Genomic DNA, 26,866 nt, shown 5'->3' with positions numbered 1-26,866 from the left:
TAACTTTCTCAATTACTTCTATGAAAAATTTTAAACACCTCTTGAGTTAGTATAGATTATTACCCATTTTTATAGAATTTCTCCATTTCATAAAATGTACTACCTTTTTGGTACATGTGTTATCTAATGCCTGTTAAAATTTCTTCTGTATCTGTAATTACACTTTTTTTCTCTTTCCTAATTGTTTCTCTCTTGGAGATTTCTTTATTATTATTGTGTTTGCCCATTATCTCTCGTTTTACTATCCCTTCCCATTTCACAAATTCATCTTTCCAATTTCTTTCCTCTGCTTTCTTTCTTCCTATTTATTTCGTTATTTTGGGGGACAGCATAGAGGGTGAGAAAGAGAAAAAAAGGTGCCGCTTTTATAATTTCTTCAGTTGAACACTTAGTTCAAATAATTTCATTATTTCTTGATTAATAATAACAAAATATTTAAAGCTAAATATCTCCTCTGAGTATAGCTTTGACTGTGTACCTTGAGTTTTTATGTTACATTGATACAACCATTAATTCTCTAAAATGCTGTACTTTCATTTTGACTTTTGATTTCTTCTGTCATTTAGGAAAATGCTTTTCAGTTTCTGAGTTTTTTCCTTCCAATTTATCCTTTTATTATGCATTTCCAGTTTTAATGCATTGTGATCCACGAGAGTGGCTGTCAATTCTGCTTTTCAGAAATGACTGAGTTTGTGTTGTTTGTGTATCTCATGAGTATTTGTACATTTCTGGTGGATATTTAACGGGAATTTGTATTTTTAAATTACAAAAGATAAAAGTAAATCTATATATGATAATTTAAATCCGTTTCATTTTTATATTAATCAATTCTAATGTTTCCTTATTTTTTCCTGTACCTTAACATTCTATGAGAAGTCTACTAAAGGCTCTCACCATGACCACCTTTTTGTCCATTTCTCCCTATATTTTTAATAGCTTTGGCTTTTATTTGTCAATGATGTTATTTAGCTTATTAAAAGCATTTATGACAATTACATTTTCCTCCATGGATTTTAACTTTAATCAATGCAAAGTGACGCTTTAACATTATGTTTTTATCTTAAATTCTACTTTGATATTAATATTGTTATCTCTATTCAAATTTTGTGTAATGTATTCTTAGAAATGGTATATACTTCATATCTTCCAGAAATTCCTCAGTGTTTCTGGGCCCAGCAAGGTACGCTTTTCTGTTTTCCAGTGGTACTATGAAGCTTTCCTTATATTTCTATTTCTTCAGTCAATTCTTGAAACTATAATCCTTATATTTATTTTTATTTTGTATATTTTCATTTTTATACTTTTAAGCTATAATTTCCTAGTTTTATTTTTCTCTCATTTTCTTCCAATTATTACTGCTCCTACAGTCTTATTTCCTGGTGCTTATTATAACTAAACATAATCTACATTTCTCTAACTGGGAAAAAAACTGGATACTGTAAAAAAAGAAAACTGTACCATGGATGACACTACACAGTTTAATTACACTTGCATTAAGAAAATCCTAGCAAATATTTTATAAACAAATGAGCAGTTAGTGATATTGTCAAATGATAAAATTTAATATGAAAAATAAAATGAAGTAGAAGTCAAATTTGAACTTATATAATTTTAGAATATTTGTTTATGCCTTGGAATCAACTTGCAACACACAGATGACCAGAGGATTAGGATAGTAATCAGTTTAGAACATACATACAGTAAGAAATACATATTTCTCATACTTTTCTCTCATACTTCACTGTCAAGCAATATGTGGTATAACACTATAACTTTTATTATACACAGAGATGGAAATATAACTTATTGAAAGTGGCTAAACATTTTTTTGGATGGGAATGGGACTAATTTCTTCAAAATCTGCCCTGAAACTGGTATGGCAAATGGGCATAAGAATTTCTGATAAATATGATATGGGAAAAAGGCATATTTAGCCTAATAAATAGAGGAAATTATTGGTTAAAATAAATGAATGTTGAATGAGAAAAATACTTCCTTAATAGTTTTGGAAGTAAAGTTATGGAAACACTCTGTATTAGCCAGAGCACTAAGAAAACATTTGCTATGAAATAATACCTCAGGGAATACATCTGATGATACAACAGGCCCCATACTGGTCTAATGTCTATAATTTCATCTAAATGTCAGTAATGGAAAAAAATGAGGGGGAAGGAAGATTACCAAAAACACATGGGCCTGTCTGTCTTTCTAAATGTAACTCTATGGGGATTCTCTATTAGAGTTATATAAAAGCAGAATCTGGTCTGTGACATGTAAGAAAAATTATCTACAACCACGATATTTTCCATGCTGCATCTGTGGGCACAGAGTATGGCTGAGAATTCAAATTCTCTGTTTTGTCACACTTATAAAACAGCAGGGAACACTGGAAATTTTCCCTCTTATACTTGGAATCAACTTAAGCCCCCACAAACACCCCACTAAGGGAATCATTTTTTTCTTTCTTTGTATTTCCAGAGAATTCTTCCTCACCAAAAACAACATTTGCTTACTTTTGGCTCTGCTTTCAACTAGGGTGACACAAAATGTATGCCAGGAGAAGTCTGATTATTTCAAGTGGTATTTATTATTTTTTTGGCTCACTTGTCTGAAACAGTGACAGGATCATAGAAGGTGAATTTTGAACAGATCTGAAAGGTTATTTAGTTCACTTCCATAGAGATCAAAGGTCAAAGGCAACTTGTAGTAAATCTTTATAGTTATATCAAAAAGCATTTAAAAAAAGCATAACTTTTATAATGCAGTTTCCACCTTGAGCTCCCTGGGAAATAAAATTTTATAATATGATGTTTACTCAATATCATATTGTAGGGCACCCTTGTCAGTTTTCTTTTGTTGTTTATGTTAGAGATCTGATCGGTAATAATCTTGAAAAGAGGGCTTCCGTAGTACGTATTCATCAGCCTCTACTTTTTCCTCTGAGAACTGTGAAGAGGGCATGTGACCAAACAGCCCAGCAGGGAGTCACCAGGCTGGCTTCTAAAGCTTTACCAGGCAATTCACCAGGTCAGGATCTGACCCCCACCCAGCCTTGTAGCCTTAGGAACTAGGTTCCCATGCTGAGGACAGATCTGTCTCTCTGGGTTGGATCCAGTAACTAACTTCACAAGACTGATATATAACCCCAGCATAGTATTAATGCCCAACAAGAAATAGAGCTGTCCCAGGAACAGGAGTACGTGCACCTGCAACCCCAGCCCATTGCCTCAAGTCCAGTTCACTGATTTACAATAAGAAACAGCTGTCAAAGCAGTCAATCTATTTGAGAGGATACGAAGACTGCGTTCTCTTCCTATGAGTTAACCTACCTTGGAAAGAAAATAATCAGAACAAGGGAGGTCAGACTGGTGGGATGTTTACCGGCGTAAGCGGGTGTAGCTGTCTCACAGTAAGGATGCACACCAGCAAAGGGACTGGAATAGTTGAGAAATATCAGCTACAACCTGCTGCATCCATCGCTAGCAAAATGATGGCCTCGCTATGTGGTTAGAATACTGTCTGCAAACTGGTACAACTCTCTACATCCACCTCCACGTGAGGGGCTGAGGCTCCCTGACTCCTGGACAGAACCTGGACAGGCACTTGCAATACTTGTCTTTTTTTTCTCCCTCCCCAGCCTTTCTGACTGATACTCTCCTTCAATAAAATTATAGTCAAGTCTTGCAACCTGGAAACTATTCACACTTTTCAAGGTAAATTTATATATCTAAGCCTTGCTCCATTCGGGTTTTTATTTAAAAATTTAGCCTTTAGAAGGCACTCATAATTCCTTTATTTCCAAGTTCTTGGGAGAATGTTAACAGTTCAGACTATTTTCACAATGTCAGTCGTGTGACTGGCATTTAAAACCCCATGTTTTCTGTTCTACTCTTAACATAACATGCAGTGCCAAGAAACAAATATGTCAATAATAGGAAACATCATTCCTTTTCTCTGAGAATGCATTCTTCCACCATTCCTGAAGTGGACATTTTTCTAGAACCTTCATATAAGAATGTAAGCTCCAGGAGGGCAGGGATTTCTGCCTTGTTTGCTGATTTTTCCCAAGTGCCTACAACAGTGGCGTGCTCAATAAATATTCTTGAATGAGTGAATGACTACAACCTACAATCGAAACCACATATTCACAAAAGAAAAATCAGAAACCAAGAAGTGAGACTCTAAAATAATGCACATTATCAACTTGATGTCTCTCAGTCCACTAACTTTCAACACATCATTCTGTTGAAAAAGGATTATAATGATTATGAAAATACATCAGAGTTAATAAGATATTTAACAAATGTCTGTTGACATTTATCAATATAAAATTATTTCAAAATTCTTTTATTATTCTAATTTTTATCTTTGTTCACACATTTTATCCTTTAAATTTATACTTGAAAGAAAGAAGTTTCTGGGGCTACACTTTTTTCTATTAAGTACAGAGTAGAGGTTAATGAAAAGGCTTTACCTATCACTTTATTCTTCTTTCCATTTTTTATAGGCGTGCAAAGCAAACTTCTAATGCACTGCTGGTTTACATTTCCTGTGTTTTCATTCTAAACAAAGTAAAACAGCGAAAAATTGTGAAAAGACTGATTTGCCCATTACATGCTATATAAACTAAATTGCACATCTGAAACCACTAATATATTGATCTCTTATTAGCTTTAGATAACATCAGAGTGCAGAAAATGTACAAATTATAATGAAGTTCACATAAATGCAATATAAAGCAATTAGTCTTTACATTATTAAAAATAATAACCTATATTTCTTTTTTTTCCATTTTACACTCTCCAAGAAGCTTATAGTAATATTAAGCAAAATATTTATTCAGTATCTACCATACCTGTGTAGTATCCACCATACACCTATGTAGCGGTATCCAAAAGATCCAAAAGCATTACACCGCTAGGGTACCACGTTACAAACTTGTCCTTCTTTAGTTCCACTTCTGTTCTATTGCCCATATTGCTAAAGTTCTAAAAAGGTCTCCTGGATATGCAAATAAAAAAATCAAGGCAGCTGCCTCAAAGTGCAAAGCTTTTCTGAAGTAAGATGAGAGAAAGTACTAGAATTCACAGTTTTCAAGGTCTGAGAAACTGATCTTTGTAGCTTTTGCTGTCAAGGAAAACAGATCTTTGTTTTTCCACAGAGCTACTCACTGCGGTAGATAACCAATTACTTAAGTTCAAGTCATACGGAACTTCATTTTTGAGGATAAACTCAAGAACTCTAGCAACACTATCTAAGGAACGTCATTGGCTTTAAGTAGGTAATAGTTAAATTACCTCAACATTAGTTCATAATTCATTAATACATGTTAAAAAATGATAAAAGTACAGAGAAAAATACTCAAGTATAGCTGACCGCCACTCAACAGGTGTTACGAACTATTTTATTCTCTTTTCTCAGATCACTCCTAAAGAGCCAGTTCTAGGGCCAGTCCTTCAGCTGCAGAGTCCCTGTAAGTGCACATCTGATGGGAACACAGCCTTCAAGCTTCAAGTCTAAAATGGGGTCACTTACTGTCCAGAGAAATCTCTTGTCCTTACTGACATCTGGGATATTAAGTGGTTCCATAGTATTTTTGACATACTGAGCATACATGTAATTGATTCTGTTTGCATCACGTTCCCTGTGGAAATAACAGATATGAGTTCTTTCTGTGCAGTGAAAAAACATGGGCAAAACAGTTAAATAAATGATTAGAGAAACATACCGATCTTAAATTACAGGGCAAAGTGTATGTCTTCATTAGAAAATGCAGCTTTAAATGTATTTGAGGATTTTTAACTTTGGTAGTTACAATAATTGAAATGGTTTGAAAAGACAAAGATCCACAATTTTTCAACCATCTAAACAAGTTTTAAAACTTTACTCATAAGTAATCTTATTACCACTGTTAATGGGAATGTTGATTTTTGTGCCACTTAATGTAAAATCCACATGAATTTTCCCCTATGTCTTATTTTCTCATCAGATTCCAGAATGACTAAGGTCTAAGGCCTGTTTTACTTCCTCAATTATTTTCTTTTTCTATCCAGCCCAATAAAACAATCTTTTACACGTTTCAAACCAAGGGAAATTTCAAGCAGGCCTAAAAGAATTTTGTTAAGCTCTTCTCTGTTCTTTTTTCTGCTTTAAGACCCTTTATATAATATTTTTTTAATTAAAAATTTTTTGAACTTAAAATATTTTTCCCAGTTTCTTGCTTAATAGGTTGAACATAAAAGATTAATCTGATGTCAGAGGGTACATAAGTACAGTGCCAGTGCTGGAGGTGGGAAAACAACAGAACATGTTTTTTCATCAGGAAACCTCATATGTTCCCTGGTGATGGGGATGAATTCGCAAAGAGGGTCAGGTTATACAAATTTACTCCAGTTTTAAGGATATGCCTGTATTAATTGTAATAGCACTAACTGAAGAAATAGGAAAGCAGAATAGTAGGAGACATTTCAAAATAAAATATATGTTTCAGGAAAAATGTCCATGTGTTCTGAGTTCTCCAAGTTCCAATATTTTTCCTATCCTCCGTCCTTCTCACCCACCCAAACTGCTTCTTGGGAGAGTAGTTTCAGATGGTGTCCCTGAGCACCAGTGAGTCCACAAAGATTCCTGAAGTCTCGGCCTCATTCCTGGGCAAGGCATGTTAGTCCTTCCTTTCTTTGCTGTTCATTTTAGTCTACGTGTAATTTGGTCAAATCGGGTACTGACCACATGTCTGGTATTATGTATAAATGAAAACGAAGGAAAAGGAAATGACAGTAGTAACATAGGAATAGATGAACTTCAGACTCAACATTTACTGAGTGATAATGCAGACTGACAATCTGTGAAGGCATGCGGAACATCGTACACATCAGACCTAGGAGCCCAAGAAAAAGTTATGAGATAAGTGCAGGATTTAGGTTGACAAAATAATTTTTAAAACTGCAAATATCTTATAGACATCTAAAGTCTCAGGAAAAGAAAACAAGATAATAATAAAGATAAGAAAAATGAAAAGGTGGTTACTGGGAGGAAGAAGTACATTGAAGAAGATACCCTTGTCCAAATCTCTTTTAAAATGATAATATTAATGACTTTCATTATTCTTATCATCATTAGGTTAACAGTGTGAGCCAGATGAAACCCAAAATAGTTAAGCAACTTGCCAGAGATCATAAATTCAGACTTACAGATGTTGACATAGAGAAGCAGAAGTACTAAAATTACTTTTAAATCAACAGAAACCTAATTCTTTTTTCAATTCTCTGAAAATTAAGTTTTCCTGATGGTTACTTCAGTGGAAAATGAGTATTAGATTTATTAAAGTTATATGATACCATTTTATTTCTTACTCTGTAAAAAAATGCTGATAAATTCTTAGTTCCTGCACTCAAAAAATACAGATTGAGCACCTGTTCCATGAGAGGCCCCTTAGCATCAGGAGAGGGACAAACTTACACAGGTCAGTAGCTATCATAAGGGGCTTACCAGCCAGCTGAGGGTTGTGACACAGAACAGACAATACGTTTCGTTGAACGTACTCAGGGTAGAGTCTAGTGCAGAGGCTCGCATCTGTCCCTCAATAACCGTTCTTCCTTTGTCTTGATCTGGACACATGGCCACCCAGAATAGAGACTACATTTCTCAGCCACCCTAGTGGCTTGACATGGCCATGTGACTAAGTTCTAGTCAACAGGATGTAAGAGGCACTGTGATTGCTTCTAGAAACCTTACCTAAGGGACAGCTGAGGCATGCTCTCTGCCCCTTCTTTCCCTGTCCTCCATCCTTCCCTTTGAAACAGGGATATGATGGCTGGAGCTGCATCCCTGATCCTGAAGGGAAGGGCCACATCCTAGAGATGCGGAATAGAAAGCCTGTAGGCACCTGGGTCCCTGAGGCCTTTGTGGAGCAGAGCAGCAGCACCGACCCTGAGCCGCCTGCCTCTGGGCCTTTACAGGAGAGAGTAGTAATACTGCATTCTTGTTTAAGCTATTTTTATTTACGAGTTTTTAAGATTTATGGTCAAACCTAATCCTAATTAGTACAATTGGTAACAATGCGAGCACCACCCATATGGAGAAGATGGACAGACAGCACCTAATGGAGTGGGTTAGAGAGGAGGTGGCATTAGAGAAATGCATGAAAGGCTGGGTGAGATGTAAGGATGTGAAAAAAGACATTAGGAATGAAAGGGAGGGTATTCCAGGAAGGGGAAGAAAACCAAACCAGTAAAACATACGTTGCTGAAATGGAACCGAGTTCTGTGTGTATTTGGGAAACATTAAATAGTTACAGATTGTTAGGAATAAAGTGATGGTTTTAGGCTGACAATGTTAGGACAGATAGTGGATGATTCTGAAAGTGCAACACAAGGAATATGGATCTCATTCTTTAAATAACAGGAAGCACAGGTAGCCTTGAAAACGTGCCTCTCAGAGCTCCAGCTGCAGGAAGAGTGACTGACTGATGTCTCGAGTTGCCGGGATCTGGAACCGGGACAACGTTTGCACTGAGGCCATGCCTCCCAGGGCTGCCCCTGGACGCTGAGCACAGCAGGGTCGCTAAGATAGGTCCATTCCTGGAGACCCAGGATTCTTCTGAGAAGACTGGCTAGAGGACTCCCCAACAGCCGTGCCCAACTTTCCTTAGACTGCTCTGCAGTCTAAGACACTTCCACACAATCCTCCTTCCTTCTTTCCCCCTTTCTTTCACTCTGGATCAGACTTGTGTGGGGGTCTGATGGCTCTCCTAGCCTCTCCCAGCTCCTTCTCTCTTTACTCTCACAGGGGGTTCCCCTAATAACTTGGCTGCACATTTAATCCAGTCTCAGCATCTGCTTCTTGGAGGGTCCAGGCTAACCTAGACATCTAAGGCATTTTGCACAGTGGATATCAAGGGAGTTGTATATGAGTACAACCTTGAGAAGACATGGGAACACTCACAAATTTCTGTGCTTTAGAACTAAGTGGGAATCACTGCAGGCAATGTGCACCAAAGGCAGAAAAACACATCAGAGATACAGAAACACTAGCTTACACATACTGAGTACTTACTATGTGCCAGAAATTTTCTGAAGCATTTTATGTGCATTATCTCATTTAGTCTTTACTACAATCCTACTGTCATTATCCCCATTTTACAGATGAAGAAACTGAGGCTTCAAGAGGTTAAATAATTTACACGAAGCCCTAGAGCTAATAAGTGGTAAAACTTCAATTTAAATACCATCAGTCTGATTTCAGACTCTACACTCTCCTACTCTGTATCCACAGTTTTTTAAAGTAGTAGGTGTCACTGTATTTAACTATAACTATGTTTTCTAATATAATAATAATTAGCAAGTACTAACTAGTATATATATTCCAAGAAAGTGAGCCTAAAGGATTAATTCTATGTATTTGTCATTTTATGATAAAAATGTACATTTATAAATTAATATAAAGTTAACTAATATGGAATTATGGCACTAAAATATCTACTTCTTAAAATTAAGAGCCAACATAAACTGTCCCCACTCCACACTCATTTTTTCCTTCTCATTGGGTGGCTCTCTGAATTAAGCACAGAAACTAAAACCTCCCACCATCTGAAATGAACTTCCCTTCTGAAATTCTCAGGCAGCCGAACTCCCAACAGCTTCCTGTGCTTTATCCCATGACAATATGATTCTAATAACTGTGTATAATGTTCACCCTGAATGTTTTCGTTTTACACTTAACATTTCTAAACTGTCTTCGATATACTATTTTAAATTGTAAAAGATAATTAGTGGGTTGGTTAGAAAAATACCAAATGAACCATGCTTTTCAAAAGATACATAACTGCCTACAGAGAATGATTTACTTACTGCGAACATCATCAAACTGTCTAGCATTTAATTTCATGGAAGAGTGTTTAGACTGACAGAGTGTTTAATAATGAGAATCGGAGAGGCCTGAATTCTATCAATAAGCAATTTTAGAAACGCAATAAGGAATCCTCTGGTGAAGTGTCAATATCAGCTTAGTCCTTTTTCAAAATGCTGAAGTTACTCAACACCATTTTAATTCAGAATTGTTGCAAAATTAAGCCCGATATCTAATTTTTATTAAAATAAAAACATATTTATGTCACTAAGAGGTCTCTTATTGCATTATTAGAATAAAGGCTAACTTTAAAACATTTAGCTGACACAAGGCATTAGTGCTGAATAATTTTCATTACTGTAAAATCAGTTAATCCATCAGTTAAAATGATCCATGTAAATCAGTCTCTTTTAAGGTAATCACACTGACCTAGTTATCTTTTATAAAAAATCTTTATACTAAGACTGTCTTGGAATGATTAAAAAAAAATAAAAGGCAAGAAACTTTCCATTTTGCCTACAGAGAGGGAACATGGTATTCATCAGAAACCAACCTGAATAAATCAAATATATACTAAAATTTCGCTTTTTGAAAAAAGTGCATATTCACCAGTAGAGGTCACTATTACACAAGTCACTGGGCTTATTCAGTTATCACTGAAGAAATTAGAGGACCTGGCTGAATTTATAATAAAAATCAAAATGTGAATATAAATATATATAATATATATAATTATATTTTATATAATTATATATAATATAATTATATATATTATATAATATATATAAAATATAATTACACAGACATATGCTCCTGCACAAATATTCAAAGGTAAATGTAAATAATTCATCATTTTATACATTTTATATGCATCATACCGATTTTCCTATTGTCCTATGGATATATGTAAATTCACAAATATACATGTATCTATTTATATTTTTATATTTCTATATATAGCAATTAATTATTTATACAAGCCAGAGTAAAATAATCGAATATTTACATGTGTCTTATCTAGAAAATTCCTAAAATATTCTTTCTAAAAAGCAACAAAAATGTCATACCATCATAAAATCAAAATAATATATATTAATGCTCCTCATAAGAAAAGAAACTTGATGACTGAACTAGGCGGTTCAGCCTGATACCAGCACTTAAGAGGGATACATTGGGGCCGGCTGCGTGGCTTAGCGGTTAAGTGCTCGTGGCTTAGCGGTTAAGTGCTCGCGCTGCGCTACTGGCGGCCTGGGCCCTCCGGCCATGCTAAGGCCACGTCCCACATAGAGCAACTAGAAGACTGTGCAACTATGACATACAACTATCTACTGGGGCTTTGGGGGAAAAAAAAAGGAGGAGGATTGGCAATGGATGTTAGCTCAGAGCCAGTCTTCCTCAGCAAAAAGAGGAGGATTAGCATGGATGTTAGCTCGGGGCTGATCTTCCTCACAAAAAAAAAAAAAGAGGGATACATACATACTCACCGGGACATGTGCATATTACCACACATTCAAAAAGGATTCAATACTAACTAAAACAATGTCAAATAGCTAGGAAATACACGGGGGGCAGGAAAGAACAGCCATGGAGATGGGATACAAACTACAGTTCATGACCAGCGATGACAAGAGAGACACAAAAGTCAGCTCTTCAGTTATCACTATGTGAACCAAAAACTCCAGGCCAGCAGAAGAATCTCTGGGTAGAGATACCATGGCTTATCTACCTCGACTACACACCCCACGCCAAGTCAGCAGTGAAGGCCCAAGTCAGGTGTATCTTCTGAGTTTAATGAATTCCCCATCTGCCCCCAAGTTACATCCGCCCCTTTGCTAGTTCCTAAAATTCTTTTAATAGGAGAAACCGCTTTTCATTGTATCGTGTTGTTAAAATAATAGTCTAGAAACAATGAGTTTTGATTTAAATACAATCGTTTAACAAACTAACAGCTTTAAGTCACTGTGGTCAACAGTTTCTCCATCTTTTTTTTTTTTTTTATAATTTTATTTATTTATTGTTTCCCCCAAAGCCCCAGTAGATAGTTGTATGTCATAGCTGCACATCCTTCTAGTTGCTGTATGTGGGACGCGGCCTCAGCATGGCCAGAGAAGCGGTGCCTCGGTGAGTGCCCGGGATCTGAACCCGGGCCGCCAGCAGCGGAGCGCACGTACTTAACCACTAAGCCACGGGGCCGGCCCAGTTTCTCCATCTTGATGGGGGAAGACATAAGAGGACAGATCTGCTTTATATGATGTATAGAGATAATTTTTGTTTTGTTTGTTACTTTTTATTATTACAACATTTTATTACAAACATTTTCTTCCAATTTTTTATGATAAACATTTTGAATTATCCAAGAAAGCTGAAAGTAAAATGAATAGCTTACTCGTTGACTCAACAATTTTTAACATTTTGCCATGTTTGCTTTATCTACATATGTTATGTGTAAATATATATATTTGTTTGAATATATTAAATTTAGATACATTTACTTATTTCTCTTTGGCTGACCCATTTTAAAGTAAGGTGCAGACGTGACATGAAACACTTCATCCTTAAATACACCAGCATGAATCTCCTAAAAATAAGAACATTCTCCTACTAACCATAATATCTTCTTAATTTTAATTTTATTTATTTATTTATTTTTTTCCCCCAAAGCCCCAGTAGATAGTTGTATGTCATAGTTGCACATCCCTCCAGTTGCTGTATGTGGGACACGGCCTCAGCACGGCCAGAGAAGCAGTGCGTCGGTGCGCGCCCGGGATCCGAACCCAGGCCGCCCAGCAGCGGAGCGCGCGCACCCAACCACTAAGCCACGGGGCCGGCCCATAATATCTTCTTAATTTCAAAGAAAAGTAACAATAATTCCCCATCAACATCTAGTATCTGGTCCACATTCAAATTTGCAATTGTCCTCAAAATGACTTTGATAGCTGTTTTATTTTTAACCAGGATCTAATCAAGGCTCATGTATTGCATTTGCTGTTGTGTCCAAGAGCAGTCCCTCCCTCCATTTTATTCAGTGATACTGACTTTTTGAAGAGACCAGGCCAGTTAACTTATAGAATGTTCTTTAGTTTAGATTTGCACCAAGTTTATTTTTAAAGCATCACCACCAAGGAAGGAGCTTGGTTACTGAGAACAGTACTAATTCTGACATCATTCACTACATGAAATAATTCTTTGATAGGTCAACTGTAGGGAAAAAAATCTGGAACTTTAATATCAAACAGTAAAGTTAAGATAATGTTCTATTTCCATGATCATATGAGGCTTTTAGATACAATACCAATAATTAGGGGTAAAATAAGTTGAGACAAATGAACAATGAATAATGTGATAAATAGCATTATGCCCAAGAATTCCTGACACTTTATCCTGGCTGACTTATATTACTTAGAACATCCTATAACTTAAGCAAACAATACCAGTTTTTTTGCTAAGGGTGAAAAAGGAATATGAGAAAGAACATTTGGTAGTTTACTCTAAACCCTTTCTAAGTTCTTCAGAAAGCACATATAAAATTGGGGCAATAACATCTATAACCTAGATCATCCAACTACTTTCTACTGTTTCTGAGTGACAATTAACAACAAAAAAATGAATACAAATCTTAAAATTACAAAAAAACATGAAAAAGCAATGAACTACCACAGAGATCTGGGCTGATTCCAGCCATGGGGTACAGGTACTAGTGTGATGGGGATCACAGGCTTCCTTCTGGTATTGGTTAAATCCCCACGGCTGATTCCAAATCAGAACAGATTCACAGAACAGTCTGTTCAGAAGCCAATCACAATTCCAGTGAGGGTCCAATATGCAATGAAAAAGTATAATTGAAATGTAGTACTCGTGGGTTTTACATGAGCCAGTTCACAAAAAACACCACACCCAGGCCTGTACTAATTGCGACACCATTCATCAGATGAAAGAATTCTCCAATAGGTCAACTGCAGTGAAAAAAAAATCCTGGAATTTTAACATCAAATAGAAAAATATTTTCACAAATAAAATTATTTGTGGGGGAAGAGAGCAGTTTGTAGCTTCTATGTCCTAAACTAAACAGATCATGAAATAACTATTTAGCCAGTATTATATACCTGTGATAAAGACAGAGAATAAGTATTTTACCTTGTTAAAGTATCGGATGATTTTTCTAATTCCTCACACTCCATGTGAAACACACTAGAAAAAGAATCCTGAAAACAGAGTGACAACACAGACTGAGATATAGTTTGACAACGTAATGAAAACTATCTAGACACAGACATACGGGTCTGGGGAACTGACTGAAGATACTAACACTTGTGATATTTTTTAACTCACTCTCCAACTGACCCCAGTACTCACTTCTTGACATCCTCAAACGTCCTTCCCATTATCGAAAGCCATGTTGCTAGTGTTTCTGATATTTTCTTGCAAAAATGCTTATCTCAGTACTATTTGCTTTTGTTTTTCTACCAGGTGTTAATGAATATGTTAGCTTCAAACTTTCTCTATATTTATTCGAAATCCTCAAGTTTTAGCTTTTAAGTATACACTGATTATTGTTGTTAGATCTTTTTTAAAAGACATATGATTCAATAATATTTTATGAGATCATTAAAATAATTGTGAAGATTTTAGCAACATAGAAAAGTACTTTTGAAGTTACATGAAAAGCAGAACACAACTGAATAATGAAATGGAAGGAAACAGAAATAAAACAATGATATTAGTTTAATTTGGGGATAGAAAACTGAGTACATGTTTTTTCTTGCTTACATTTGGATTTTTGCTTATGTTGTTGGAATATTTTTAATCAAAAAATAATTATAATATAAATAAACATCAAGTCACTTAATTCCTAAAACCAACAAATTAAGTTGTTAAAACTGAGCAAAATACATTAATTGTCATAATGCCAAGCTATACTTCAAAGCACCACTGATTCAAGACATTTGCTGCTATGATAGGTAGAAGCATGAGCTGAATGTTAATTAAAGTGATATTTAAGTTGTCTAAAAAAGGAGTGCCTTACATATAACTTCAAAAATTAAATGCTAAAGAGCAGGTCACAGAGAAGAAATAATAAATTGACAGGGGCTGGCCCGGTGGCATAAGTGGTTAAGTGCGCATGCTCCGCTGTGGTCCGGGCTTCGCCAGTTCGGAACCCCGGGCGCACACCGACGCACTGCTTGGCAAGCCATGCTGTGGTGGCGTCCCATATAAAGTAGAGGAAGATGAGCACGGATGTTAGCCCAGGGCCAGTCTTCCTCAGCAAAAAGAGGAGGATTGGCAGATGTTAGCACAGAGCTATCTCCTCACACAAAAAATAATAATAATAATAATAAATTGACATACCGCATTAACAAGTTCTGACCTGAACTTTAAAAGGATAGCTACTATCTTGTAATCATCTCTATATTAAGAATTTTATAACTGATTGAAAAATGAAATAATATCTATGAGAATACTGATTATCTTACAGCACAGTGAATTCTCATTTGATATGCTATTAATAAGAATTACACACACACACAAAATGATTCAGATAATGCTGAGTCATACAGTATACTCTTACTATCCAAAACAAAATTTTTTAATATGTTAAGTATTAAATATCTTTTATTATTCTACTTCCCTAAAAATATCAATTCAGATATCATATATGGATTATAGCTGACCTATGCAAGTGGTAATCCCCACTCTCTTTTCCTAACTCACCAATGAAGAGCCTATTCTCAGCGTCTAAAGGAAAAGAAAAACAACTGCACCAAAAAGAAATATCCCAAATGCAGTGGTTCACAGGTTGAGAAGGAAAGAAAGTGCATAAAGGAAAACTGCCTTAGGCTAGGGGCCTGATTCTAACAGCAAACTCAGCTGGGCTGTTTAGAAGTAGCTAGCACTCTATGAGAACGCTCCATCTTTCTGCACACATCTGTTTCTTTACCTTACAAATCAATGGATTGAAATCTACCAATAAGAACAGTTTTCCATTGTTGGTAAAGAACTTGGGACTAATAAGCACCTTTAATAACATTGCCTTTACTGGGCCATGCCTTTTGGTTTATAAATAATTTCTGGTTAAAAAAAAATTTGGGGACCGAGCCCTTTCAGAAGCAGGGGTCAACCTGTTCACAGCAACCAGGGCAACACTATTCCTGACCATAAAGGTGTGCACACTGTAATGACAAAGTATTTCTCCATTAAGGTCGTATAGCCATTGACAAAAGCAGTACACAGACGTTCCCATGGTAACTACTCAGTGGAGGGGCACACAGGTGAAAGCATGCATTCAAGGCATCCTGCAACCTCACCTCTACCCCTTCTCAACCAGAACAGCTCAAACTCTGATCAGCTTTACATAAACAACCATATATAGTTGGGTTTGAGCGAGAGTTCTGAGGCTAACATGAGGTTTACAAGCAGTGCTTTAAGAAACATAAGTTTCTATCTTTCTAAAAATAAAAAAGTCATACTCTGTACTCACGGAGCAATCTTCATCCACTATGAAAATGGTGCATTTCTGCACCTGCATGAAAGAGATAATAGTGGCAGCTATTTTCTTTAGAATTACTTCTAACGACTGTTGTTCTTCAAAAATTAAGCTAGCAAGGTCAAGCAGCACCTAGACAAAAAAATTAAGAGCTTATTATTTAGTACTTGTTTGTAATTATTAAAGTAATACAGTAATTTATATGGGTTATAAGTTGCTTATATATCATCTAACAAGTTACAACCAAGTTTGTGTTCAAGTATTAAATATATAAATCTCTGCTTACTAACAAAACTTCCCTGTTGATTGTTGTACAGTTAGTATAGTGGTTATGATCACAGACTCTGAAGCCAGAGTCATCAGTTTTAATCGTAACTCGCTTCCTGCTAGCTTTGTGATCTAGGGCAAGTTTCTTGAAAAGGGGGAAAACAAACAGTAGTACCAAAATCAAAGGGCTGTTGTGAGGACTAAATAAATTAACATTAGGAAGCATTCTGAACAGTATCTGATACATAAAACACACTGTTGTTGTTATTCCAAACTTCTGAGATCAACATTATCAACATTTTCACAGAGCACAGTAAATATTGTCCAAAGTAAACCAAGGTTTAAGAGTTCCTTTTGTGTTTTGCCTGGTAATTTCTCTTTCCTTTGAATTCCATAGAATTTCTTCTAATCTCACAAGGTATTTGTGTGATGAAGGGGGACTAAGGGTGTTACAGAAAGTTTATTGGAGGTGATACTATCCTAGCTGAGGCCTGAAAGATGAAGTGGAAGGTGAAGTGGGGAAGGTAAATAGTTCAGTCAAAAAGAACTGAATTGAGAGAACGTAGCATACTGCAAGTTTTGATCAAGTTTTATGAGAATATAGAGAGTAAAGAGAACTGGGGAGATGACACTGCAGAGTTGAGCAGAGAAAGAACCCCAAAAGCCCTGTATGTCTTTTGAAGCAGTATGGACCATTATGAATTGCAGGAAGGAAGTGACAAGATCACAGCTGGGTTCATAAAAATGGGGACTGGAATCACAGGGTGGCAAGAATGCAGCAGAGAGAACAGTTAGGAAGAGACTGCAGTTGAAGGCAATGGAAAGTCCAATAACTTATTAAAACAAGTTCTAAAAAGAGAAAAAAAAGGGTAGGGGAGACAAATTATCAAAGAAATAATGAAAAAGAATTACATAAAACTGAAGGGCTTAAGTCTCCAGACTGAAAGGGATGACCAGGTACCAGCCTGATGAATGAAAAAAGAGTCATATTGTGAAATTAAGTTACAAAAGCAGATAAGGAAATCATTTGAAAAGCTTATAGACAAAAGAAAAAAAAAAATCTACAAAGAGCCAAGAATCACAATAACATGGATGCTAGTTAGAAGACAAAGTACTACCTTTAAATTCTGAGAAAATGATTTTTCAATTTAGAATTTTTTTTGTGAGGAAGATCAGCACTGAGCTAACATCCATGCCAATCCTCCTCTTTTGGCTGAGGAAGACCGGCCCTGAGCTAACATCTATTGCCAATCTTTCTCCTTTTCTTCCCTTTTTCTCCCCAAAGCCCCGGCAGATAGTTGTATGTCATAGTTGCACATAATTCTAGTTGCTCAATGTGGGACGCTGCCTCAGCATGGCCGGACAAGCAGTGTGTCAGTGCGCGCCCAGGATCCAAACCCGGGCCACCAGTCGCAGAGCGTGCGCACGTAACCGCTAAGCCACAGGGCCGGCCCCTCAATTTAGAATTTTATACCCAGCCAAACTGGTAGGATGATACAGTAGACATTTTCATACATTCAAGAACTCAGAAAGCTTACTCACCAATATTCTTTCTCAAGTAGTTAATTGAGAATATGCTGCAATAAAACAAGGAAGTAAACTGATAAAGAAGGAGCTATGGGATCCAGTGGAGTCTTTCTAAGAAAGCAGTGAAGGAGAGTTCTATGATGACACCTGTACAGCAGGCATGAGGAGAAATAGTTTAGCTTGTGTGAAAATTAATAAAGGGAAATCTCATTTAAAATGGAGTCAGGAGGCCAGAAGCAGGGAGTTCCCACGCAGTACCACACCAGGTCAATTATAGGAAAGATAGTCAATTACAGACCCCAAGAGAAAGTACTAAATAGGAAAGAATTGTCAATTACAGGAAGAAGAATACATTGCATCCCAAACAGAAATCATTACCCTAGCAACTCAGCCAATGAAAAACCATCACCACCCTGAACTCTTGCTTTTCTCCAACAGACTTTCCTTCAAAACAACCCCTCCCAATATCCTCCTTTTTCCCTATAAAATAACATGCCTCTCCTTTGATTGTCGGATTTGCCTATGGTCTGCCATAGCATGCATATGCTGAATTGGAATTCTTTGGCTATTCCTGAATAAACTTGTTTCACTGGTAAAATAACTGGTTGTTTTATTTTTAAGGTTGACACTTGGAAGAGGAAAGATGGAAAACCTCAATTTGGAGATCTCCAAGAAAAAGAAGCAAGCAACAGAATGCTGTAAGAAATGGGGAGTTTGGGGAGAAAAACCAACAACATGAAGGTACACTAGAGCAAGAAGTTCAAGGAAAAAAAGAATGGAATTCAGAAATATCAAGAAAAACTACAAGTTATATAACAAAGGTAATATGAACAACATTTATGTAGTCATAATACTTATAAACACTTTATTTTAAATTACAACTTTAGAATTAACCTAGACAAAGCTTAAGAAAAGTCAATCCTGGTTGTAGAACAATATATATGTTATCAACATGAGAAATATAAAAAGTCAAGATGGGAAAAGCAGAGGTAAGGAGTGGTAGCTGGGAAGGAAAGATGAGAGATGCTAAGATCCTCATCTTATAAAGCATGGGATCAAGAAATGATGTCTCTAGTTGACAGAGCAAGAACTAAAAGCCTTATTTAACATTACAAATGCAACCCATCCAGTAACTTAAAACAGCGACATAATGATACTGGTCGGATCAGGGTAATGGCAAGCAGAGGTGGTCTAAGTCAAATAAGTCCTCATCTGTCAAGTTAATGAATATTGTCTAACAGGGAAAAAGCAACAGAACATGGAAAATAGGAAATGGAAATAACTATTAGTAGAAACAGCCAAAATATTTGGAAACTTAAATCTGTACTATTTGGATTTTTAGTCATATGCATATATTACTTGGATAAAAATTTAACAATTTTTTAAAAAAGAATTCCTATACTCTCTTTAGTAATCACACTTGCCTGATTTCTCTTGTTCTCCAGCAGTGAAGTCTCATAGAGTTGAGCATTATGAAGAACAATACCACAAAATGCCAAATACGCAGCAAAGTCCTAGAAAACAGGTAAGACAACAGCCAAATAAGAATTGTCTAGAAAACTGTCCTGTTACATTGCCTGAAAAAACAAAAGGCATCAAAAAACATTTACAGTTGAAATAAATAGGAGAAAGCCAAAAGTGTAGATGTTTATTCTGCATAAAATTAGCACCTGATGCAATGCAAGTGTTAGCTGAATGGCACAAGTAGTAGGTGACAAGTGTTAATATAATCTCCTCAAGTCATGCATTAGTTATAAATTAACAAGGAGAAAGAGGGGAGGGACACAGATCTCTTTATATCATTTGAAATTGAAACTGGCTCTATGTAAAATCTGTTGTAGTCTCTGAATGATAATAAGACTTGGATCTCTGCCGACTATATAAATAGTTTATAACTTATTACTGGGGCAAACGAAAGCTCACATACTTGTTAAGAGAATATTGGCAATAACAGTCCCATATAAAGTTGCAAATATGAGTTTAAATATGTTCTTTTTAACATGGATCTATCATCATTATACTGTACTAGGGTGATACGTTCACAATTATATTATTGATTAACATAAATCTTTACATGGTATACTGTGTTCACAATCATGGATTTATTTTGCCAAGAGATGATACAGCCTAAGAATGCACATCTTTCAAGAGGGGTTTACATTAATGGACTGTAAACAAATAATGGAATATAAAGCCAATCTAGAACCATGTTCCCTACCAAATGTTCTCAGGTGTCATTAACAGAAGAGGAGACTGTATGTCTATTACACTGATTTAAAAAGGTACTTGCTATGTTCTGAAGCAATTAAGACCTGGGGACCACACACGTGCCAATACAGCCTACAGCATGGAGACAAAAATAACTCTGTCTTGTCTGAATGTCTTCCAAAGGCACCTACTACTTTTCAGGGGAGTGACATAAATAGCAATGGGCTTGAATAGGAAGAATTCAGTGGGCTCCATGATATGCATATAACTGCATATTCAAGAAGAGAAATAATAAAACCTACTGACAGAATGAAGTTATAAACAGGTTTAAGGGTCCGTCCTTAAATGGAAAGCATGTTGATGTGGTGCGGTGTGGAATGTATTCCTTCAGAGTTGGATGAGAGGAGTAATAAAATAATGCTGACTGCCGTTCTTTCTAAAGCTAAATTCACATCATCCAGCCCGAATTCACACCTTGGCGCCCCACCGTCTGTGTGCAAAGCTTATAAAACATTCTGAAATTTCACCAGGAGGCAATTCCAATTTTTAGCTGACCTGGAGTGCTGAACTTGGAGCCGTGTTTAGGGGTTTTACTCAAGGTTGAATTTCTTTATAGTGGTGATGAAAGGTAAATGAGATACTTAAAATACCATGGCACCCGCTTATGTCCCTAACAGGCACACAGCCCTGGGGGAGGCTTGGCAGCACAGCGAGCAGGGGGTTGGGGGGGTTTCTGCTGACTGAATGCCACAGGTCCTCCAAAGTCAGGTCAGCACTGTATTGAGCCATAGGAAAGAGACACTTTGGAACATTTCAGATCACTTAAACTATCATGTTTTTTGTAATCAACAATTTCAGCAACAGCTAATTCTAGAGGTCTATACACTATAAAGAGAAAGCATCTTCCTAAACTGACATCATACCAGACACAAGTTTGGGTACCTTTTCATCCTTTTCAGTGAATGTCCCACCATTGCCCGATTTCTTGTTGATGGCCTGGGCTACGCCAACAACCTGGTATAAGCAGAGAAAAGTGGTAATTTCGTTGACCAAAATTATTGGCATAAATTCACCAAAGTGTGTTTACAGAAGAATTTCTACATGTGCTTTAAAATAACAATAAGCTACAAAACCAAAACAAAACCCCTCAGCATTTGAACTAGTTCTGTATCATTTACTACATTCTTTTTCCCTAATAAGAGTTCAAATGTTTTTAACTTCTTGGCAATCACATTTTTTTTTTTTAATGAGGAAAACCAGCCCTGAGCTAACATCCGATGCCAATCCTCCTCTTTTTGCTGAGGAAGACCGGCCCTGGGCTAACATCCATGCCCATCTTCCTCCACTTTATATGGGACGCCGCCACAGCATAGCTTGACAAGCAGTGCGTCGGTGCGCGCCAGGGATCCGAACCTGCGACCCCCAGGCTGCCGCAGCAGAGCGCGCGCACTTAACCGCTTGCGCCACCGGGCCGGCCCCGACAATTACATTTTAAGTGAATATTTGTCATAGTTCTTGAATAAAAAATAAACACTAAATTTCTATCACATTTCAAATAAAATATATGATAAAATGAACATTTTATATTGGTTTTAAATATAATATTTCAAACGGGCTAAATGCTCTTCTACTGAAAATGAAACAGGACCCAGTGGTCAATCACAGAAATTAAAATGCAGGAGGACCGTTAGGGTGAAAACAATTCCTAATGTAGGCATGTAGTCCAACTTCTTTTGAAACTTCTGACCTTGAAAATTATTTTACCTTCAACAGACTTGTTTTTGGGGAAAGAGGTTTTATTGAAAAATCAAAACAGGAATTAACAGGCTGAGATTTATTTCAAATGGATCAGAAGGTGTTCTGATAAATTATATCTTAAGAAGACTGAGCTAAACTCGTTCTAGGAATATATCTTAAGTTTCCATGCAAGCTTGAGCAAGACTTGAAGAACCGTCTCATCTTTCCGCTTGCAAGTGTATCTTACTTACCTGTTTAGTTCCAACTCCAGTCTGAGTTATTACCTTAATCTTAAAAAGACCTTCAACTTACTTTGTTTCCTCTTTGCCACTTATAAATTCTACCCTTTCCTTCCTTCTGCAATTTAATATTTTCAGTGGAATAAGCTATTATCCCCTAAATGGTTACACGTTAGGAATATAACGTCCTTAGTCGTGTGGAGACGGTTGATCCTTGTTTCCTCAGCTCTCTCGAGTACGTGTGCTTTAGGAAAAGGATATAAAATTCCCTCTAGGATAGCAGAACAAGGAAGGGGAAATATATTCTTGTCTGATGCAGTTTTCTGGGCTTCTCAACACCTTTCCTCCCCACCCGATGACAGAGTAAAGGAAGGTTAATTTAGAAAAAGCAGAATTATCCAATTATTTTGTACCTTTTTATTGTCCTTAGTTCAAGTCTCTTATTTTTGTACACTCTTTAGCTCTTGAAAATGGCTAAAAGGTTTCTAGATGCTCAAATCTCAACGACTAAATGCTAACAAAAGCTTTTGTCTCTAAGGTCAAAAAATGTCTGGACTGCAGCTAATTCATGTGAATAGAACTGATAGGAACCACCAGAAGGTCACTGGGCTCTAATGCATAGTGGTACCAGAATAACTTGGTTATTTCAAGTGTTCAGTCATTCACTCAACAAATGCTGAGGGGCCTTCTATATATGAGTGAGAAAAACTGGGAGAAAGACCCCCCTGAAGGAACTCAGGACCAAGAATGGGTGATACATAAGCAGACACTTAGAGCACATGAGATGGTGTGGTCAGTTTTATGCTGGATGCCCACAGACTGCTAAGAGCACGGGGCGGGGGGGGCACTTCTAATATGGGTAAAAGAGAAGGCTTCTCAGCAATGATGACATTTGAGTTTTTATTTGTCTTTATTAAATGGTTTTATAAAAGAAAGACAAATTTTAAATCTTCATTTTAAGGAAGATGAGTTTAAAACAGACAAAGAGACTGTTATGCAAACCTTCTCAGATAATTATACAGCATAAAAAAGTATGCACTGATGTGCTATTTGTACCTGGAGCTGTGTGAGGTAATGTACTAAGCAAGGAAGTGAAGAGAAAGTTCCTGCTCACTCAAAAATATGAAGGGACAAAAAACTAGCTATTTATCAAATGGCCAATAATCAAACTATATTAACATTTTAGTCCATCATGATATCACCATAAATTGACAGTGAGATGATAGTTTCTTACAAAGTCTTAAAAGAAAGGAAAATCAGCTGCACAACGTATTTTCTAGTAAAAGTGATAATGTTGGTTAGTTTAGGTCATTAGCGTCCCTTGAGAATGAGGGGAAAGCTAGCTTCGGCCATTTAGCTCACTGTGGTCCGAGGCTGCAGGCTACAGATACCCTTAACTGAGTCAGTGATCTGTGAACTGACTTGTGGTGGGAGGGGAGAGTCGGGAGGGGAGGGGGAGTAAATATTTTATGGGTGGGTTAGTGAGCATCTATCTTGACTACAAAAGCAGAACCGAAGCACAGCCTGTTCCCACTGGGTCTGCAGCATCTTATCTTCGTTTATGTAGAACATCAAACAAGGCATCTTCAGTACACAGGAGGATGGGCCCTAGAGCTCTCCCTTCATTAAAACCTGGATCCCGATTTCAACTGCGGTTTCAACCTGCATGTTTGTGTTTTACACTCGGGAACAATTACAGGGTAAGCATTTTTCTAACTGTGGGCTGAAAAGTTTTCTCTGTGGTTAAAAGAACAACGGCCCTGAAACCATACTAAATATAAGCCATTATTCACAATTTTCAACCCACACAATAGTGTTCACATAGTTCAATAACTCTTTTCCATTTCTAGAATGTCTATTTGATTCTTTTTTCAAACCTGCCTATTCCTCTTCCTTTTCTTTCTTTGTCCTTTAAATACTAGGGCTCGTCGTCCGTCATCTCTCCGAACATACTTCATTTTGACTGTAGGTTCATCCTCAGCAGGACTGTTTTCCATGGGAGTCCCATGTTCCCCGGGTCATGAAGTGTCCATGCACGGCAATTTCCTGCTTGTCTGCGCACTGCACTGCTGGTGTGAACTGAACTCCATACCTGTGTGTGCCACAGGCTCGTGCTCTCATGCTTCACAGGTGTCTCTTCTTTGTCTCGCAGCTGCTGGCAGAAGGCAAGCTTCCCTGCTGCCTCTCCTGGCTGCCGGTGGAGTTTGCCAGGCCCAGTTTCGTGGATGGAAGCTTCACTCGTCTAGGCTTTCCATGGGAGTTCAGTTTCACCTCCCTGCCCAGACCGTGCCTGCCGAGTAGACGCACCCCCGGCCTGCCGATGCTGCCCTCAGATGTTCATCTCACTATCCTGAATCTCAGACTCTGGGAGCTCAGCTGGCCAGTGGTCACTCACATTTCTTACCTTGGGTTCCCCTCTTTGTTTCTGACACCTGGGGTTTTCCCTTTCTTGAGCTCATCTGTAATTTGTTAAATTGCTTTTGATGAAATTTTATCTACTTGTTTGCAGAATGGGGGGCGGGTGGGAGCGGTTTTCTTCTGCATCTGTTCAGTCTGGTATACTGACCAGAAGTCTTGCTCAAGGCTTCAAAACCTACTTTGTACCTGCTGAATACCAGGTCTTTACTATGTTTAATTTTTTTCCCCTAACATTAGAGCAAGATATTTACCATTAGGCAATCTTGTGGAATGAGGACTTCCAAGGATGAATTTTTCATCCTTTCAGGTAACCAATTATTTCTCTCACTAGTAATTTTATAGATTCAGATATTAGAGGTTAATTTGTTTAAGGGATGATGAATTAAATATAATTCGTATTAAAAAAAAAAACAGGCAAGTTCTTTCAAGAAACTATTAGGCCAGGAAAATATATCTAATATGTATATGTACCTCCTATCCTCAGATGGATGCCCTTTTAAAAACAGCACTGATAAAGACAACAGATAAAAACAGGGGAAAAGATATAGTGTTTGTCCAAGGTCACATAAGACAGTAAAAGACAAAAAAAGACTTTAATTCTACAATTTCAAGGATCCTGAGCAAAACTAGCACCCTCTGCCCTCCTTGTGTTGATATAAAGTCTTTCCTCCTCCTGTCAACTATTGCTCCTTTAAACAAATTAGTTCATTTTCTTCAAGCCAGGGAACTGCTAACCATAGGTTTTTAAGTGTCCATTTTCAAAGGCAGATTTTATGGCAAGTGTATGTCAGACCTCATATCTGAGAGGCCAACCCCCTAAAAATGTTAGCTTCCATACCAGAAACCCAATACTTCTGCCTACCTGCTGGCTATCCATACCCTCCAAACACCAATACTTCATGATATATTTTTTAAGCACAAAGAATCTTCTCTGTTTTCTATTTTACTGGCACTTTCCACAGCATAAATGGATATTATGTCCTCATGGGGTCAAGTGTTCTTTTAGGAATGCAAAGGGTAAGCCTTGACTCTCGCTGGGTGAGCAGCATGGAATGTGACAGCTGGTCGTTTCAGGGGCAACTGATCATTGCCACAGTGAGCAATTTCTTCTATCAGCAGCTGCCCCAGACCCCTCCTGAGGCCATACATCAGTCCCAATGTATTTCCCCATTCCTACTTCCAGGGGATGCTCAGCATGGAGGCTAAAAGCAAGTGAGAAAAAGAACAGACTACAAATCTCAGCTCTCCCTCTCTCCCACCAGCAGAATGTCTCATCATAATGACAGGATTCTAGACCATCTACAACCTGAGCCAAAAACCTTACGTCACCAAGAAAACAAGAACTTAATGTAGATAGGGGCCGGTGGAGAATTCTCCCCTGTGCTCTTTTCAAATTTTTCCTTGACTCAGTCATTCATTTGGCAACAAACATTCTATTCAACAAATAATTACTGAGCACCTATAAATATGTATCAGTTACTGTTCTAGACAGTGAAGACACCAGTAGTGAACAAGACAGACACAAATCCCTGGCCTCAGGGAGCTGACATTCTAGTCAGTGTTAGGCTTGGAAGGGAATCCCACCCCTACCCACTTCTCTACCCCTGTTTTGCAGATGAGCAAACTGAAAACGAGATGGCTGACATGACCAATCTAGGCTTTTCCACCTCTCTTCCAAACCCTAGGCAATCATCAAATCATGGTCATATTCCATGTGGTAGGAAAAATAATGGCCCCCAAAGATATCCTCGTCCTAATCCCCAGAACCTGTGAACATGTTACCTTAAAGGCAAAAGCGACTTTGCAGATGTGATAGTTAAGGATCTGGAGATGAGGAGACTATCCTGAATCATCTGCCTGGGCCCAGTGAAATCACAAGAATCCTTATGAGGGAAAGCGGGAGGCAGAAGAGTCAGAGTCAGAGATTTGAAGACCCTATGCTGCAGGTTTTGAAGATGGAGGAAGGGGCCACAAGCCAAGGGATGTGGGCAGCTTGTAGAACCTGGAAAAGGCAAGAGAACAGATTCTTCCCCTCTTAGAGACTCCACATAGGAACACACCCCTGCTGACACTGTGATTTTAGCCCAGTGAGAACTATTTTGGACTCTGAACTCCAAAACTATGACACAATACATTTGCATTG

At 37.4% G+C, this 26,866-nt stretch overlaps 1 protein-coding gene across 3 annotated transcripts in view; it reads right to left on the bottom strand.

Moving 5' to 3' along the window:
• Nucleotides 1-26,866, bottom strand: part of PDE5A (phosphodiesterase 5A) — a 132,438-nt gene that overhangs the window by 55,993 nt on the left and 49,579 nt on the right. For all 3 annotated transcript variants that reach the window (XM_004426537.3, XM_014784550.2, XM_004426538.3), the window contains exons 4-9: nucleotides 21,272-21,343; nucleotides 19,546-19,635; nucleotides 16,322-16,459; nucleotides 13,981-14,048; nucleotides 5,536-5,644; nucleotides 4,475-4,562 (exon numbers count right to left, since the gene is read on the bottom strand). In XM_004426537.3, the coding sequence (XP_004426594.1) occupies nucleotides 4,475-4,562; nucleotides 5,536-5,644; nucleotides 13,981-14,048; nucleotides 16,322-16,459; nucleotides 19,546-19,635; nucleotides 21,272-21,343 (565 nt within the window). The remainder of the gene's footprint in view (nucleotides 1-4,474; nucleotides 4,563-5,535; nucleotides 5,645-13,980; nucleotides 14,049-16,321; nucleotides 16,460-19,545; nucleotides 19,636-21,271; nucleotides 21,344-26,866) is intronic.

Source organism: Ceratotherium simum, chromosome 12 (genome assembly GCF_057802395.1).
Source record: "Ceratotherium simum simum isolate JZ-2026a chromosome 12, ASM5780239v1, whole genome shotgun sequence".
In the NCBI taxonomy this organism is placed as follows: Eukaryota; Metazoa; Chordata; class Mammalia; order Perissodactyla; family Rhinocerotidae; genus Ceratotherium; species Ceratotherium simum.
Note: the sequence above shows the minus strand (reverse complement) of the source record. Positions and strands in the feature narration are given on the sequence as shown.